At 37.4% G+C, this 20,135-nt stretch overlaps 1 protein-coding gene across 1 annotated transcript in view; it reads left to right on the top strand.

The window, feature by feature from the left end:
- The first annotated feature begins 944 nt into the window (after positions 1-944).
- The window catches only part of hibadh.S (3-hydroxyisobutyrate dehydrogenase S homeolog), an 83,918-nt gene continuing 64,727 nt past the window's right edge, over positions 945-20,135 (top strand). The window contains 4 exon segments of the mRNA NM_001091290.1: positions 945-1,103; positions 6,958-7,115; positions 8,453-8,562; positions 13,578-13,699. Of these exon segments, the coding sequence (NP_001084759.1) occupies positions 1,031-1,103; positions 6,958-7,115; positions 8,453-8,562; positions 13,578-13,699 (463 nt within the window). The 5' untranslated portion in view covers positions 945-1,030.

Here is a 20,135-nt window from a genome sequence, read left to right as displayed (position 1 = left end):
TATGGCAATTTTGTTTATGTATTTTCCTTTTATGTATGTAATTAAACTTTATTTTCTTGTTTGTTGGAAATAAATAAACAGAACTTTGAAAAAAAAAAAAAATATCTTCTTGTATATGATTCAGATCCGGGCAGACAGAGTCACAGACGGCACCCGACACTACAAAAAGCAGTGAGAGTGTTTGTGTAGCACTGCTTTGTTTTTGTCAAAGAGTAAAGACTAATATCCCATCAGCATTCTTAAACTAAAACAATTATTATCTTTATTCCTATTATTGTGCAGCCAGCCATTAGTGCTTTATAAAGGGTGTTCATCCACATACATTCTTGCATCATCTGAGATTACTTTCTCATTTCCTCTAGCATTAGCAACAGATGGTCAGGCCTGCCAGGCACTTCGTCCCCTACCACAACAGTGCGCAAGTGCGCGCTACCGAGGACGCGCGTGCGCAAGTGAGCGCAACCGAGAACGCACATGCGCAATCGTGCAGAACCAAGGACGCACATGCGCAACCGCACGCAAAGCACTTTGATGTCAGCACTTTTGAAAGAGGTAACACTTGCCGTTCTAAGGGTAGGCTGCAAATGAGCTACGTGCCTGGCGCCCCAAGCTTTGTGCCCTAGTCACGTGCCTCTTTTGCCTACCCCTAGTTCCTGCCTCGGCTCAAAGGAATGTGACATTAAAAAATAAACATGTTTCCTTGATAATACTTTATTAGTCATTATCAATCAGCAGCCCCTTGGTTTGCGGAGGCGCCAGGCTAAGTAACGTGCCCTGTTCTGTTCCTCCACACTAGAGAATGTGAGGAGCCTTTCAATTACTAGTACAACAAGCAATCAGCCTCAGTAAGGCTTCCTTTTGGGGCGTACAATAGGCCTGCCCTATCTCGCTTTTGACATTGGCTGCCGAGGCTCTGCCCCTCTTCTCTTACTGATTCGCTGACACGTATGTCTATCGAATCCCGCTCACACGTCACAGAGGGCGTCCAAACAAGGATCTTAGAAGTGGAGGTCAGCAGGGAGGAAGAAGCATGGCTGCCCTGGTGAGGAAATCTTGCAGTGGCTTGCACAGCTCTGTCAGTAGGCATGCACGCTTTGCAATGGGTAAGCCTCCGCCTGTGATGGCTACAGTGTTACATTTATCCCGCATTCATTATTTCTACTTCTCTGCTCCCTGTCTATTATCCCTACTTCCTCGCCCACTCCTGTTAGAGTAAGATTTTGAATAAGGAGTAATTGAATAAATCTGCAGTTGCACAAAATGACTTACACTGACACACAGTAGTATGCCCTGTTTTTCTTTGCATATGGATACTGACACAGCTTGAATTGAGAACAGATTGTTCTTTACCTTTGTCGTAAAAACACCTGTCCCTGCTGCAATTGACATTGGTCCTCCTACCTTATCAATCCATGTTTCTTCCTTACCATTAACCTGGAATAGACCACCCCTGAAGATGCAGTAAGGAAGAGCAAAAGCAATTGGAGAGATTTATTTATTGATAAGCTGTAAAATACTATTTTTTTTCTTCTAGTGCTGTGTTATTTTGGCAAGGTCACTGCAGTCTTTGTATGGGTATGTTTGAAAACTAAGAAAAAAAAACAGCAAGTTATTTGCTTTGAAACACAGCACTTTATTTTTTATTTAGCAGGGATTGTGTAGAACAGTCTGGTAAATGCTAATATGAGATCATTAAAAACAAATATGTGTAACGGAACAGGCCTGGACTGGCAATCTGTGAGTTCTGCGAAAGGCCAGTTGCCATAGACAGTTGACAGTTGTGGGGGCTGTTTGGGCTGCTGTGTGGCCTGTTTGGGCCTCTGTGTACCTAAAATGCCACGGGCCTATTTTGAATCTCAGTCCAGACATGTAACTGAAGCATTTTCAGTGATGGTAGGTGTAGTATAGAGTCCTGCGCAGAACCAATTTGTTAAACATGAACCTGCATACTTACCCGCTTGGACCCGCTACCCAACCCGCAAGTAGCTTATCCGCGACCCGCTGACCATCAAGAAACAGGAAGTGCTGTCATTGTAAACTTGAAGTGACATCATTGGAAGTAGGCGTGATCAGAAAAAAAAAAGGAGTAAAACTCGCTATTGAGAAGACCCACGACCGAAACGCGACCCACAAACCCGGAGAACTGCCGACCCCCGTCTATACCCGCTCCTGAAACTTCTACCTGCAACCCGCAGGGTACCTGACCCGCTGCAGGTCTCTAGTGTAGTATACATGTGAGGGTACACACATCTATAGAAACAAGGAGCTTAAGTGTGCAGCTCTGTTGTAGGGCCACTGTCACTGCCCTTTAAATTGTCAGGAAAGGCACATTGGATTTTTTATAAAATTAACCATTCTGCATCCCTTGTACAACACCACCCATCAGTGGCCTTAGGGCAAACTAAACATGATATTTTGATAAGATCCGACTTCATCTGACCCACTAAACTTATCATGCAACAGCACGAGATTTTGCAGTAGCCTACAAAATCCGATCCCCATAGCTGTAATGTTACATCGGTTAAGGTAAAGTTGGATAGTGTGCTTTGTTCATACCTCTACATCCTGCATTCAGTGTATCTCAAAGATAAGGAAAAGTTTGAAGAACACCATCAGATTTTATCTTTTTTGATGAAGTAGCAGCATGCAGTGATCCCTTCTGAGAGGAGTGAAGCGTCAAATGGCCAATCTGCCATGTAGTTTACACATTCGATTTTTTTATCAGCCCCATTATATTTAGATAGGGAAACACCCTTGAAAAAGCAAGCTGGCACTTCCGGACCGCAGAAGTAATAGGAGTCAAACTAGCCGAATTAAAGGAGAAGGAAAGGCTTTTCATTCTGCTGCACATGCATCTGGTGTTAGTATATCTTTAAGTACAGTCATGGAGTTCTCATTTAGGTCATTAGTATTGCATTTTTTATTTTGTAGCTGCAGTCTATTCCCAAAAAAGTGCTCCATATTTTTCAGTGCAGTGTATAATTCCTGCAACCCATGTCTGAGCTGTACACAGTGTGGGAATGTTATAAAGTGTATATAAAATGTGATGCTTCTTCTAAGCCATTTCATGTACAATCTGATTTAATGATTGTATGATTTGATCACGTGGCATTGTGAATGCATGGGCTATTTGGGTGACCCTTGTGCATAAGGACTGAACCTTATAAAAAGAACCTGGCAGTTTCTGTTGACTGACATCATGTATTGTGAGAAGCACTGGTTTCAATCTGGGAAATCATGAAAGGGATTTCAGAAGGCTAGTAGCCCCAGTAGTGATTTTCACCTAAAAGGCCAGGTTTTCTGGGCTTTGGGCATGAAAGGGTGTCCTAAAAATGTATCAATTGCTTAGCTGCTTTTTGTGGAACATTCTCCAAACTGTATAGCTAGTTCATTGAGGAGTGGTTTAATAAAGGCTAAAGTTCCATCTTGTGAGGTCCCCTTAATAGACACCGCAGGGTCAAATGGCAGCATATACCCACAGGTGACACTGATTGTGCCACATTCTGGTTTCACTATCTTCAATTTTACATGAGGTTGGTACTAATTTGCTTAATGTGACATGCTCAAGATGGGGTTGTGTTGCGTCAAACAGCTGCAGGATTCTGCTTACACCCCATGTGAAAGAATCTGTTTCCCTGCTGCACTAACTTGCATAGCAGGGAATGCTCCAAATTGAATATGAAATTAAAAGACAAGAGCCCTCCTCTTTAGCTCTTGCAGTATTTTTATTGCTGTGAACAATGCATTTTGCACACGTGTGCAGTCCTTATCACCTTTTATTTGCTTTTGTTGCGTGTGACTGTTTCAAGGACATGATATTCTGCCTGAAAGAAGGGGGCGATATTCAAACATTCCTCACCATCTATAGAACTCCATTTAATTGGAGATTGAAGAACAATAACATGCTGAATGACAGCCAATGCAGTGTAAGGTCTAGCAAATATCTGACATGCCTCATACATGAAACACTCAGATGACAGCTCTTATTGTCTTTACATGTAACTAAGTAGCTTGTATTGGAAAAGAAACACACTGTATTACTGAACATTCCAAGAATAAAAAAAAATTATACTGTTATGTAAATTTACATCATAATGAAACCTTTACTCACTTCCTTTTCTCTCTGTTCGATACCAATATGGACCGAATGTCCAATTTTTATAAAACCAGTAACATTTCAGTGTTAAAAAAAAAGATTGGTTTGGTACCTTAATTACTTTGTCTTTGTCTGACCATCATCTACTCTCCTTTCAGATACTGCTTTCACCTGCACCTTCACAACCATTTCTCTCTACCCATACGTACAGAAACCTTAATGCTTTTGAACCACAACAATTATCAACAGTATCAGCACAATCCATATCTCATATTAATACTCTCTCCTGTCCCAATATGGCAGCTTCTCTCTACAACGATGCCCTTTCAACAGCACTTGACTCCCTTGCACCTTCTACCACCCGTCACAGCCGGCCAGCTAAACCCCAACCCTGGCACACTAGTGTAACACGGTACCTCAGAAGATGTAGTAGATCAGCTGAGCGACGATGGAGAAAGTCACGAACTGATCCTGATTTCATCCACTTCAAATTCATGCTCTCTTGCTATAACCGAGCTCTATCATTAGCCAAAGAACAATACTTCTCTTATCTAATATCTACTATGTCCTCCAAACCACAGCAGCTGTTTGCCACATTTAACTCACTCCTATGCCCCCCTCCACCTCCTCCACCTATTAATGTTACTGCCCAAGACCTTGCTCATTTCTTTAATGAAAAAATCGATCTCATTAGGCTGAGCATACCGTCCGACAACAATCTCAGACCAACGTGCAGTCCACTCACATCTACTTTGCACTCCTTCACCCCTGCAACTCTAGAGGAAGTCAGCAAACTTCTAGCCAGCTCAAAACCCACCACCTGCTCCCTTGACCCCATACCCTCTCGCCTTCTCCACCCAATCTCTGATACACTCTCTCCTGCACTTACCCGCCTATTCAATCTTTCACTCTCTACTGGTACCTTTCCATCATTATACAAACAAGCACTAATCACTCCTATCCTCAAAAAACCTTCCCTTGATCCCAGCTCTCCCACTAACTATCGACCGGTCTCCCTTCTTCCATTCGCCTCCAAATTACTAGAAAGGCTTGTTTATAAACGCCTGATCCAGCATCTCACTCACAACTCCCTCCTCGACCCCTTGCAATCTGGCTTCCGCCCATCACACTCGACTGAAACTGCCCTCACCAAAGTAACCAATGATCTTCTATTGGCAAAGTCTAAAGGTCATTATTCCATTCTAATTCTACTAGATCTCTCTGCAGCCTTTGACACAGTTGACCACACACTCCTCCTTGACATTCTACACTCAGCTGGCATTCGGGACACTGCTCTTTCATGGTTTACATCTTATCTGTCTGACCGTTCCTTTAAAGTTTCCTTCTCTAACTCTACTTCTACTACTTTCCCACTCTCTGTTGGAGTTCCTCAAGGCTCTGTTCTTGGCCCCCTGCTGTTCTCGCTCTATACAACTTCACTAGGAAAACTCATTCAGTCATTTGGACTTCAGTATCACCTTTATGCTGATGACACCCAACTCTACTTGTCTACTCCTGATCTTTCTAATTCTGTCCTTTCCCAAGTCACAGACTGTCTTTCTGCTGTCTCCTCCTGGATGTCACAGCGCCACCTGAAACTGAACCTTTCTAAAACAGAACTCATCATATTTCCTCCAAGATCTTCCCCTGTCCCTCAGATATCACTCACCGTAAACAACACCACCTTTCATTCCACCACACAGGCACGCTGCCTAGGAGTTATCTTAGACTCTCATCTGTCTTTTTCACCACACATTCAAACACTTGCAAAATCTTGCCGTATTCAACTGCGCAACATTGCTCGAATACGACCCTATCTCAGTTCAGAATCAACTAAAACACTGATTCAGTCTCTCATCATCTCCCGCCTTGATTACTGCAACTTACTCCTCACAGGTATTCCAACAAGTCACCTTTCACAACTCCAATCTGTTCTAAACGCGGCCGCTAGACTCATTCATCTAGCTCGCCGCTCAACATCAGCTGCTCCCATTTGTATGTCCCTTCACTGGCTCCCAATCTCTTCTAGAATCAAATTCAAATTACTTACACTCACATTCAAGGCCCTTAATAATGAAACCCCTCCCTATATTTCATCTCTAATCTCCAAATACACTCCTTCACGAAACCTACGCTGTGCTTCTGATCTTCGCCTCACTTCTCCTCTGGTCACTTCTGCCCATTCTCGTCTACAAGACTTCTCTCGGGCTTCTGCTTTTCTCTGGAACTCTCTGCCACAAGCTGTCAGACTTTCTCCTTCCTTCCAAACTTTCAAGCGCTCCTTAAAGACCCATCTGTTTAAAGAGGCCTATTCGTTGTACCTTAATTAATCATTGCTGTATCAAAAATGACAAAGTGTTTATATAATCCTAATGTCTCAATTGTACCCTAACCTTTTAGTTTGTAAACCCCATTGTACTCTGTAATCCTTGTCTGTTAGCCACCATTTATTCCCTGTTTGCTATAACTGCAGTAAAGCACTGCGTATCTTGACAGCGCTATATAAATAAATGATGATGATGATGATGAAAGGGGTAGTTAACCTTTAAATTAACTATTAGTATCATGCACAATATTCTGAAAGAATTTGGAACTGGTCTTCATTTTTTATTTTTTTAAAATGTGTACATTTTTTTGGGAATTTGTTGTTTTTCCCCCCTTTACATCCCCTTTAAAACATTAACTCATCATCAACTGGTGCAGCGTAACATTGTATGACACATAAATTGAGCTTTGAAATTTGAAACAGCTATACTACTGTTTCTTTTAGAATGCTAGTTTATTAGATCATAGTTTGACACTTTAATTAGCTCTTTATAACTAGGTTATTACCAACTGTTAAAATAATGTATTTTCTTCAGTATGTAGATCAATGGCATCCAAAACACCAGTTGGATTTATTGGACTTGGTAATATGGGAAATCCAATGGCGAGAAATCTCTTAAAACATGGCTACCCTGTCGTTGCATTTGATGTATTCCCAGAGGCATGCAAAGACTTCCAGGATTCAGGAGCCCAGGTGAGTTATGGTGCTTGTTCCATGTGATGCAGATATTGGATCCGTTATTTGATAGCAGGTCCCATACTTGTATGTCATTTACAAATAGCTGGGCAAAGTTCTTGTGTCAGCAAAACCACAAAACAAAGGAAATATTATTTATTTGAACTGACCGCAATGCTGTAGAGGGAGATAATTTTTAATGCACTAAACCAATTATGTAAATTATAATAGTAATAATCCAGATTTACTGGACCATATCATTTAATATAGAAACTTCATAGATTGGCGACTTTATATATTTTTTACAAGCTCTATATTCTTTATTTTGTAGTATGTTTACCACTATACTTGCTTTTCTACAGCAAATTGTTGTTAATGTTGTCAATGAGACAGCATTACCAGACCCTGCTATCCTAATTCATAAAGAATTTTACAACATTAGTCTTTTAACTACCTTTAGTTCTTATGTAACCAATATGGTCATGAGTGCTCTGAGTTACTGGAAAACATTATTGCGGGTCCTAGAAGAATAAGGTTGCTCGTATAATGGAATTTTGTTTTGCCCCTTAACTTGTGGTGTTAATTTTAAGTGACCTAGAGCCATTTAGTTACTTGGTATATACAAAACACGAGTAGGCAAATATTATCATTTAAATATTTAATTTACTATTTAGCGATGCAAAATACTTGGCGCTTTATAAATACATGTTAGTAATAATAATGTGCATTAAACTGGCAATCCTTGGGAACTAAAGAGTAGTGGTTTGAAAAGGGAATCGGATGATCTCAAACTGATCTCAAACAGACGCTTGTAGCCTATATGGAAACCGTAAATGAGGGTGTTATAGTAGATGTCTCTTCCTTTTAGTTGTATGCTAGTTAACTATTTGGGAACAGCTTGTACAAAGTGTTTCTTTTTCTACAGAATTAATGGAAATAGTGATCTTTAGAAAGTCTAATCCTCCCCCAAATGGTATCAAGCAATCATGTAATATGATTTAATAAGTAGTTTAGGATACAGACATATTTTTTCATGCTTTCAATATTTTAACTTTGATGTGTTAGTTTTGGAATATTAAAATGTACAGTAAAATCCAAGCTTAATCAATTGTTTTGCATATACCTTTACCCAGTGATTACCACAGCACTCAGTTGGCTGGAGTGGTAATTGTGTTTTTTTTGTCAACTAGAAACAGTATGCAGTGTACATGATTATCGTTACTAGGGAAAATGTATTGTAGCTATGGGATTAAAGAGTATAACATGGGATAAGTTACACTCTTCCTGGAACACAGAGTAATGCAAATCTTGTCTGAAACAATGCGTAAGTAAAGAAAATATCTTTATTTCTGTAGATCGTGGATTCACCAGCAGATGTTGCGGAAAAAGCTGACAGAATTATAACCATGCTACCTTCAAGTGCCAATGCCACTGAAGTTTATACCGGATCTAATGGAATTTTGAAGTAGGTTGTTTAGTAATCTGGAAATTGTTATGCCATAATTTTGCTGTTTTGTGTAATGTCTATAACTTTAATTTGTACAGGTTTACTAATGGTAAAAAGGCATACAAACTTGCAAGTAAATACATATAACAGGAACTCAGCAGATTCCAATTTAAGGGAGCTACGCATTGCCCTGTACACTATCAATTTGTTTGGATGTAATGTAAAGTTTGAGCAGCTGCCAACTCATCAGAACTAACTGTCCATGTTTCAAAGTGAAGACCAAAAATTTAACACAGGAAGATAGCCATTTTTTACTTTCAGATTCATTGACAGAATTTCATTGCAGGCATTGAATTTTTTAAAAATAAAACCATTCCTGTGTTGAAGCCACAAATTTTAGGTACACTATGAATGCGTGTTATTTGTTTACTCAAAAGAGTAATATTTACAACCCAAGAGCTTGAAAGATTTGCTGTTTTTGTTTGCAATTGCATTTTTACACATTTTAAATACTTTGGAATGTTTACTCTTACAAATAAGATGTTTTCTTATGCCCTATTTATGTGACGTGGGGTCCCTAATAGCTACTCAATGGGGCGAATCATACACGTATGATGTTTCAAAGTATTCATATGCTATGTGGCATTCATATTTCGAGTTATTTATTTTTGCTGAAAATATGTTTGGTCACCAGTGCATGTTCAGCGGTGCTTGAAAGTTTGTGAACTCTTTTGATATGGCGTAAAATGGAATCTATTGTTCTATTTTTCAAGATAAAGAGAACCCAATCAAACAAAAGAGTCAAAAACATATTTTTGTTCAATTACTTACTGAGAAAAGATATATTAAAATTGTATGACTTATGTGAACAACAGATCACATTTTATATCATATTTATGCAGAAATATTCAAAGGGGTTTACAAACTTTCAAGTACCACTTTTATGTGATAAATCAGCTGACCATAAAAGGATTCACATATTTATGAAAGGAGCAGATTAAATTGGGAATTACAGTATATATTTTAGTTAAACATGATGGTAGTGTAAAGTAATTACAGTAAAACCATGTTAAATATATGCCATGCTATTGCATTTCACATAACTTCACATTGAGAAAGTAGTTTGTTCCACTCTATATGTAATAAATGTTAAAGAATGAGGTTTGGGAATGGATTTACAGGCCTGTCGTTTATCTGGCCTTCTGTAATCATCCCCTTGTCTGTGTTTTGGTAAAATTGCACTTTGTTTCACAAATCATAAAGCTGGGAAAATATGACTTCACTGTTGCCCTCCTTTAATTATTTGCATTGTAAACCCAGAAGTCTATACAAAGTTCTTGTTTATAGAACATCATTTGGGCACTAAACAAAATAGTTTATTGCATTTCATATAAAATGGAATGCTGTGCAAAAGAAGTTTGATGCGTCTCATAGATATGTTTATACATATAATATTGCTCTATTCTATCCTGAAGGACTTCATAGGAGCAGCTTCTTAAATGGCCATGTTGTTCGATGGCCTGATTTTGTCATAATGCTATTTATATAACAACAAAGATATTGGTATATGGTATATTTTCTTTTTAATTATCCTTTTGTCCCCATTTATTTTTGTAAAAAGTTTCCCTGCTTCCTAAACTCTTCTGGCTGAACTTTGTAATTCGGTTTACCAACCCTTCTAAATTTAAGCAGGACTTGCTTTGAATCCACAGGTATTTACATAATCTGCAGTTCAGCAGAAAACGGTGTAAAAAGCTAAAATAAATGGCAAATGTATCAAGGTGTGTGTGTAATTTTACAAAATGTGAATGCCAGATTTGTTTATTTTACATTGCTTCTGGCACTCTTAAGAAAAAATGCATAAAAATGTTATGCCATTCCCCCCCATTGGTGAAGCATGGCAATGTGTGTCCCAAATATAATAATATGCTCCATAGTATATTTTGGCAGGGGTGATCCTGGCCCCTCTGCTGCCCCCAGGCAGCTTGCTGCTGCCCCCCCGCACTCACCTTATTTGGCACCAGAGGGGGTCTGAGGAGTTCATGATGTTAGCTCAGAGAAGCGCAATGCTTTCTGCATATCCGGTTTGAAAAACAGAAATTCGACTCTTAATGGTACCAGAAGTGGCATTTTTGCCCAGCGCCCCTGTATATTGGTAAGAGTCAGAACCACAAACAGTGCATTGAGGGACTCCAATGAAGAGTTCAGATGATAAGGATGTTTCCTTCAAGTATGTGAGAGACAGAAGAGTTAGAAATGGATGACCTAAGCCACAGAAGTAGGAAATCACATGGCCACTGTAGATGTGACAAGTAATATTTTTAGCACCATGAAATACCATGCACCCAGTGGCAGGTGGAGCAGGGAGAACCCCTGCACATTTATTGCGTTATTTAGTGTTCAGTGCAAAGTTTCAGGAACGGACCCCTTCGTCAGACATCGTAATCAAGCAAGACAATTCTAAATTATAGAGGCTCTGGGAAAGGGAAACATTTTTCTTTATGATAATATTTTACATATATTTTGTTTTAAAAATGAATGCAATTACATGTATGAGACCTGTTATCCAGAATGCTTGGTTTTCTGTATAACTGATTTTTCCGTAATTTTTATCTTCATACCTTAAGTCTACTAGAAAATCATGTAAACATTGAATAAACCCAATAGGCTGGTTTTGCTTCCAATGAAAAAAGGTTTTGGCTGCTCCAGACTCGCCTCCTTTTTTGCATAATTAGTGCAGCTCCATTTTGTTATGCCGGGTGCTCAGCCACCAGCGTTCCCACTGTAATCCAATATGCAAAGGAATGGAAAGGCTGCGAAACGCGTCAGGTGATGTCGGTCTGTGACCTGTTGTAAATAAACCACCCTTTTTCTTTTTAACCGGAGAGCCGCCTTTCCATTCCTTTGCATACTTTTTTATCATTACAGAGTAAAAGGAAATCATTTTTAAAATTTTGGATTATTTGAATAAAAGAGTGTTTATGAGAGACGGCCTTTCCGTAATTTGGCGCTCTCTCGATAATGGGTTTCCAGATAATGGATTTCATACCTGTATTGTAAATTAAGTGTAAATAATATCTATAATATACAAAATAAAATATTAAACAAAATCGTTGAGTTGATGACAGATAGGAGGACTAAACCCTAAAAATGAATATGGCTAGAACTGCCACATTTTATATACTGAATTTATTAAAGCAGCCTCTCTATAGTAGTAATGATCCAGCCATTCAAAGTTGTCACATGAGTTTCTCATTTGGAATCCTGTCTGCCACATGCACATGCTTAGTGTGCCCTGGGCAGCTCATCAGCAGAAAATAAGGTTTGACTCTCATATAATTTGATGCTACAGGACTATTAAACTCTGATGATAATTGTGCTGGTTTCTAAGCCACGTACCAATAATCTGAATTCATTTTCTAATAAGCCTTATATTGTGATATTTATATTTTATATGTTCAATGTATTGTGCATTGGCTCCTAAGCTCAGAAACTGAGCAGCACAGAGCATGTGCAGTGAATCAGCAGAAAAGACGATGGAGCTACTGGGACATCTTTGGAGACGCAGATCTTCACTGCTAAAGGGTTGTGGTTGCCTTGGGCTGGTATAAAAGCCCAAAACATAATTGTCGACATTCCTAGCTACTTCTTTAGCTAAGCTTTACTTCTGCTAAAACCATAACATTTTGAAAGCTACATGGGTTGCAGTGCCTTGCTTGAAAGTAGCCACTTATGTGGAAATGATGCTCAGAATCATACACAGATGCTACCTGTCCTCACATAGAGGCATCTTTACAATATGCAAACACTTTTTCTTCACTATGGAAAGCTTTATGGATACATTCCATTAGCTCTTAAAACCCAAATCCGAACTGCTTCATCTGACCATGGCTTAAGAGGTTGTGCAAGCTGAGGGACCTGAATCCAGGCTATTTTTATTTTTATTTTCCTTTTCCTTTTTTTTTTTTTTGCTTTTTCTTTTTTCTCTCTAATGCCCTAAAACCTTGCATTACTCCTTAACCTCTTTCTCTGCTCAAGTGTATGTTTATAATAGTAACTAGATTATGAACTTCTTTATTCTCCCATGGCTCTTAAACACAATGTGATGCACTAGATTTATGCTGTGTGGTGTCTCTATGCAGTTCTTGTATGGACTGTGATTTATTCTTCACTGTACCAGAAATACATAGAAATAAAACAAAAATAAAAAAGGGGAAAAATCGTTGTTTACATTACTTTCTCAAACTCTAGTATAACATACTTTAAAATGTTTCTATAAAAACACAAACTCATTCAAAACATCTAAATGTTGTTACTGGCAATTGTCACCAGATTTACACTCTTTAGACACAAATCTCATTCCCATTAAATGAGATGAGACCTCCGGCTTCCAAACCAAAATTTGATAAAGAGGCCCACATAACACAGAAATCCCTTATATACCCATCACAGTTACCTGTTTCTTAAAAAACTATGAATAAGTGCCATTTTCTATGCTGAAATCCTGCTGTTTAACAGTTCTTCTCTTTCTGCATGATTTGAAATTCTGGCAGGGAAGGAGGGACTAAAACACTGAGGTTACAAATTGTAACAACTTCTCCACAGCTTACAGACAGCAAGCAGGCACAACATAACCCACAATTCATTGCACTGTGCTGTTGTGTTGCTTATTGAAATCACATGTGCAGGGAAGTGTGGGGTTTGGAGGATGTAGGCTGAGGACAGCAGGCTGCTGATACAAAGTAACAGTAGTGAGCCAGCTCAGCAAAGTAGTCAGACAGATCAGCAGGAGAGCAATGGGCTAGGCTTAGAGAACTGTTCCAAACCATTAAAAATCATGAAAACTCTGCATATTTTTTAATTTGTGTATATTGCAAAGTTGCTTGAAATTATGTTTACTTTTCAAAAAGCTTAAATTATGTTTTTGTGGAGTTCCCTTTTTATATCAGTGGAAGCTGACCCCACTGCAGATGATAGAAGATTTAAGCATTGAGCTGAACTCCCTTTTCTTATACTTTTTTTTTTCTTTAAAGAAAAGTAAAAAAGGGATCCTTACTGATTGACTCTAGTACCATTGATCCTGCTGTTTCTAAAGAACTGGCAAAGGGAGTGGAAAAAATGGGAGCTGTGTTCATGGATGCTCCAGTATCTGGTGGTAAGTCAGTCTCTTCTACATCTCTCATGTATCTAACCAATAAAAAAATTATATATGTAATGGGTATAAAAATAAAATTCTATCAAAAGGGGTGTGTGTATTTTTGGGAAAATGTATTTTTACACTGTAGTCACTCCACAGAACATCTGCTACCCATTCTTTGACTAATCTATACTCCTGAGGTTTGCTTCTATTATAGTTGATATCATTTTACCAGCTTGATAAGATAAACTTAAGGGATTGATTTGTTACCATAGCTGCTCAATACCAAATAAGACCTATATACTACATAACACCCACCCATTAATTTAGGCTTGCTTTTAATTTTAATGGGAGAACATACTCTCTTTGTTTTCATATTTGAAGTTATAAAAACAGCATGTGAGAAGCGTTTCACCACACCATCATCAATTTAAGCACAAATAGTTGAAGCAGGCAGAGAAGAGTAAGGCCATTCTGGGCTTCTGATGAAGTGACTGATGAGTCACAAAACACTTCAAGCCTTACTCCTTCCTGCCCACTTAAACTGTTTGTGCTTCTAAATGGATGAATAAAGTTATGTTCAGTTGCACTCTCCATCTTGGTCCAGACAATTGTAATGTGCAGTTTTTCTATCTTCGGATATCTATTCCCGCGGTCATATTCACCAGGTCAGCATGTGAAATCCACAATCTTGCTTTTTCTTTACTATGTTCATGGTTTGGCAGATGTGTTGCACGGTGTATTCTAGGGTGGTGGACTCACAGGGCTGCACTCCCTTTTTCTTCTTTTGCTTCTCAATTGTACAGTTCAGGACTCCACACTGTGAGGACCCCTAGAGAAGCAATATTTGCATTATTAAAAGAGCACTAAAAGCCCCCCTAAACTTCCAGGCATTGTCCCCTCTCCCTCCCTGTGATGTACTTTAGTGTAGAAAAAAAAAACCCTTATAAAAATCCTGACCCTTAAGTGCAGAGAAGCGCATCGGAGCTCCCGATCATCTATCTTTTGGCTCATTGTATAGTCTTCGGCACAAAGCCTGCTGGAGCATGCTCAGTTGGGCCAAGTCAGGAATTGGCTTCACCTGCACACACGCAAATCGGCGTTGAGACCCGAAGGCAATGTGAAGAGCTGGAAGATGTCGACGGGTTATTTTTGAAGTGTTTTTTATTTTTTTACACTAAAGTACATTGTGGGGAGGAGGGCAATGTCTGGAAATTTAGGAGGGCTTTTGGTTGGTTGGGGGTTTACATAGTTACATAGTTAAAAAAAGACAAAGTCCATCAAGTCCAACCACTCTAAACCAAAACCCAGCATCCATACACACACCCCTCTCTACTTTAACACAAATGATATATACCCATACCTATACTAACTATAGAGTTTAGTATCACAATAGCCTTTGAGTTCTCCTTTTAAACTCAGGTCAACAGGTTGTATAAATGATGCCATACCCATACATATAGTTGTGCTTTCCAAACAAAGTTACTTAGTATTTCATAGTCATGTTTATTGAAAGCTGTATATATTCTATAAGTTGTATGTATTTTGGTATACTAAAGCACATATTTGGAAATTAAACTAAGTGTAAATGTTTATGCTATGCATTTTCTTTAATAAAATCTTCCTTGGGAACATAATCCCTATTTTCAACCCTTTGTACATGCACAAGTAACTGCATTTGGAATGCACAGTGGAATACAGTGCAAACATTTTATGTTGTGTATCTATTTATGCATTGGTGGAACACACAGGCATCTTCATAATGGAAGTGACATTGTTGTGGAGGAGACAGTGATACTTTATTTCTGTACTTTGAATTTTGTCACCCAAGAATTTTGTAGCTCTGTGGAAAACACTCATAAATGCTCACAAACACCAGGTTCTGTCAAGTGACTGGTATGTATTTCTGAAGAATGCATTGCTGCATGTTTTTGAGTGATGTGCATTGGGCATTGACAGAACCCAGCAATATTATTTTGCTTTGAATGGTGGCGACATTAAGCATTATCGACTCTCCCACAGAGCTAGAATATGCTTGTGTAAAATCCATGAAAATCTAAAATCAAGCAAATATAATATGTGTAAGATTGAAAAACAAAGTGTAAAATGTAGTAAAACTTAAAATCAGGCATATAAAATTGTGGTTTCACTGAATATCCATCTCTGCTATTTGCCAGTTATAAAGCAAGGGGTAGAGAGTCAGAATCAAGCGTTATCCATATCTTGCAGCTGAACAACATGAATATTATATAGCTATTAACCCCACCCAGTTCACGTGTGAACAGCTTCCTTGCTGAATCCAAGAGCAAAGCTCGTTAGCAGTGAAGGGAGGCCATTCCTGCTCCCCTACAGCTTCAGTTTGTCCCACTTCCCTTTAGCTATCTTCCAACTTCCACCAGGCAACTGTTATAGTTCTGCCAGTCATCTACATTTGCAGTGCGTGTCGACTCTCTTGAGCAGTCATCTATGACCCTTTCTGATGACATTCAGCAAGTGTGCATGCACATTCCCAACTTTTGCTGAGTAACACTGAACCCTCCTTAGAGGGCTATTGCACGTGTGAGAAAGCTTGATGTGTGTGTGTGTATATATATATATATATATATATATATATATATATATATATATATATATATATATATATATATATATATATATATATATATATATACACACATCAAGCTTTCTCACCATATAAAAACACGAGGCCGAAGGTCATGGAACTCCGAAGGTCATGGAACTCCAGGGTAACTTCTAATATCCTCATATTTTACAAATTTTAGTGAGTCATGTGACAGAATTGACATCAGAACTCACCGTTTATAAGGATATAATTTACAAGATATTCATAGCTTTTGTGTATTATATAGTGAATAAAGTACCCCCTTTTGTAAAATATAAGGATATTATAAGTACCGAGGAGTTTCATGACCATATAAAAACACGAGGCCGAAGGCCGAGTGTTTTTATACAGGTCATGGAACTCCGAGGTAACTTCTAATATCCTCATATTTTGCAACTGGGGGTACTTTATTTAATATAATACACAAGTTTCAGTAGTCATGTGACAGAAATGACATCAGAAGTCACCGTTTATAACTGATGACATCAGAACTCACCGTTTATAACGATATAATTTACAAGATATTCATGGCTTTTGTGTATTATAAGGATATTAAGGACTGATATTCCCACTTGTATTAATTGTTGTTCAACCACATATTTGCTTTCATGTTATAACTGTTATTAGTAGTGGTGAAATTGTGCACTTTTTGTTCAGCTCCACAGAATCATAAGTGTCTTATTGAGTTCTTATTGTTCATGGTTACACTGCCATGGGTATAACATTTATTTCCATCCCATGGTGGTGAAGGCATTAAGTTGTAGAACATGAATGTTGCATTCAGATACTGTTTCTAACTTGAACTAACTATGTGTTAACATTCTTGCCAGTTGACCTCAGTTATGTTTGGCGCTGCCTATTGCCAAGAAGATTACATCATTTACGAACTTTATTGAGACCATTAAAATAATGTAAGAATAGTTTATACAACAGGAATAGAAATACCTGATAGCTGGTTAGATAAGAAAAATTTCAAGAGAATGAAAGGCAACACTTTCCTTGGTCAACAAGCACCCTACTCATTTTTAAGAATTTCTGGTCTCCAAAAGATTTTTTCTTTTTTACTTTTCTCATAATGGTAAGAAAAACCTTTTAATATTTTATAGGTAGATTCCTAGAATGTCTAGATTGGGGGGCTAATTTCTGAAAATTTGAAGTAGGGAATACCGACGGCTTCACTAGTTCAACTTTTACTACATTGTTAATACTTTCTTGCCTGTCAGAAAAGTGTTTTGATACATTTTTAAAATTAGATCATTCCAGTTTGTCTGAATTGCTTTACACAGGTAATTTTAGTCAGTTCCCATGGAGTTGAATGTCAGACCTCAGTCTTTGTACCTTTATGTTCAGTTGCCCCTGGTACACATTCAGTGAGGGCATAAATTAGCTAATTAGGATGATTGTATGAAACATGCATGGGAATGATATGCACTTAATTATAATACAATGTACCTTGAATGTTATTGGCCTTGTAAGTTGTGGGGCAAAAATAAAGCCAAGGCTATTGGAATGCTCTCTGTGATGGACAAATTCTGTAATCACTTAAACTATTTTTTTGCCACATTTGTCAGACTGACCTTTTGGAGATAATCTTTGCCTTTTTTTAAGACCTAAAGAGATAATGATTAGTTTACATTTCTCCTTCTGTCTCTAAGTGAGGAAAAGCACAAAAGGCAATAAATACTCTGGCCCAAAACCATTAAAGTGAAAAGCTGGGATTTCTCCCGGTCTTGAGTTGAGGCTGTTTGTTTATCAGCTGGCGCCTAGTCTGGAACTGAGAGCTAGAGATTTCTATCTGCTTCAGAACTTTTGAGAATTTCGCAAGGCACTTTCATTTTGACTTTAAGGTAACTTGAGTTTATAGCTTTGGCTTTAAAGATTACTAATGATTTACTCATTTCCTTGCTATTTAACCAAAGTGGACTTTTTTCCCAGGAAGGGATCTGTGTTTATTTAGGGCTTTTGTCTGCGGTGGGATTAAAAGGCGGCCCACCTACATCGTGAACTTGATGGTAATAAAAATTCACCAAAACACACCGTAAAAACATTCTTACCATGGCATTAATTATACAGCATTGAACTGTTAAGAATCACATTTTACGCATACATTTAGCATTATGAAAATTGTTTTAGTCCTTAAATATATTCTGGATTTTAAAGATTTTTTTAAAGTATGTGTTTAAATGTATATATTTTTTTTATTCATGGTATATAACTTTTTTGTTTGACGTTCTTTATTGAAAATAAATGTGATGGTATTTAGTTACAGTGACATGTCAATTGTATGCAAGTCATTAAACAATAGTCTGTATATTTTATCACAGCTCTATGCAATGAGCCTATAGTTCGGTGGCATGGTCACTTAGCTACATGTTGTCGCTATAAGCTCACTATTTAGTGCTTTTGTTGCTATGTCAGATTTAAATGGTAAAATTAGTTTAACTGTTACCTGAAGCTTAAAGCTTTACATTGCAACCTGCTATATATATATATATATATATATATATATATATATATATATATATATATATATATATATATATATATATATATTTATATATATATATATATATTCAATTCAGCTATTTAAATTATTCTTTGTTTACACAAAAAATCCAGTTTTTAAAATGTACACATTTTTAATCTACAGTGTTGCAAAATTTGTATTTTTTTTTTACTTACTTTGTAAAATAAAGGGTGTTTATTTATTAAAGGTTAATTTAAACTCTAGTTTCATTATTACAAAACTAAGATAATTATGCTGTATAAAAAGGTTTTTTTATCTAGGCAAATACATTTGCATTTCTCTGACAATCATTAAGTATTGCACCACAAGATGGCAATACATTCAAACATGCTTGGGGCAGAAAATGACAAAGATCTCTGGATCTCTCTGAATATTCCTGCCCTGTATATTTTGCAATTATAAGGGCATTATAGTAAATTTTCATATTATAAAGCATTCTACTAATATTGATTATGAAATTGTACAGTGTTTTTTTTTAATAGCTACATAGGGTAATGTTTTTAATAACAAATAATATATGCACATGTACTAAATGTTTTCTTATATTTATAAATTTGGTTAATTTCCCCCCCCCCATATATCGGTCTATATATCTTTTAAACCTGTTTTTAACATTTGAGTAATTTAGGAGTGCTCTGTTTTTTTTTAAAAAAAAAGCTATAACAAGCTTTTAGTATAGCGTTTATATTGCTGCTGTTTTGTTATGATATTTATGTGTATTATATACATTTTGTCATATGCTCGCCTTGCTGTCTTTCATGCTTACTTAGTTATTTTTGTCACATGGTATAAAAGTTATACAAGTTCTCTCAGTATAAGTGAAACCAGTATTGTGATGTCCTGCTTGGAAAATGCAACAGCACTTTAGCAGATGCAAGACATTTTTATTACTCGATTATTAAGCTGGTCCTTGGTTTCTGACTGCTAATTCATATTTCGTTTTTACACACACAATTTTTTACAATGACAGCACATTTTCATACTTAATATGCTCACATCTGGTTATACTACTGCTAAATGTAATCATTGAGCCATCAGAATTGAAAATGGGTATATTCATATAGTCTAAAACAATAGATGGAACTTGATGCTGTGAGTTAATTAAAGGCAAAACAAAGTGTAAAACAGGGGTGTCCAAACTTTTTGCAACGAGGGCCAGATTTGGGGAGGTGAAAATGCGTGGGGGCCGACCATTCAGCATATGCACTTTAGATACCTTATTGAAGAAGGTCAATTAATTGCACTAATAATTCGTTGTGGATTGTTGATTGACAATCATATTAGCACAAGCCACTTTAGAATTA

The sequence above is a fragment of the Xenopus laevis genome, chromosome 6S (assembly GCF_017654675.1).
Source record: "Xenopus laevis strain J_2021 chromosome 6S, Xenopus_laevis_v10.1, whole genome shotgun sequence".
NCBI lineage: Eukaryota > Metazoa > Chordata > Amphibia > Anura > Pipidae > Xenopus > Xenopus laevis.
Note: the sequence above shows the minus strand (reverse complement) of the source record. Positions and strands in the feature narration are given on the sequence as shown.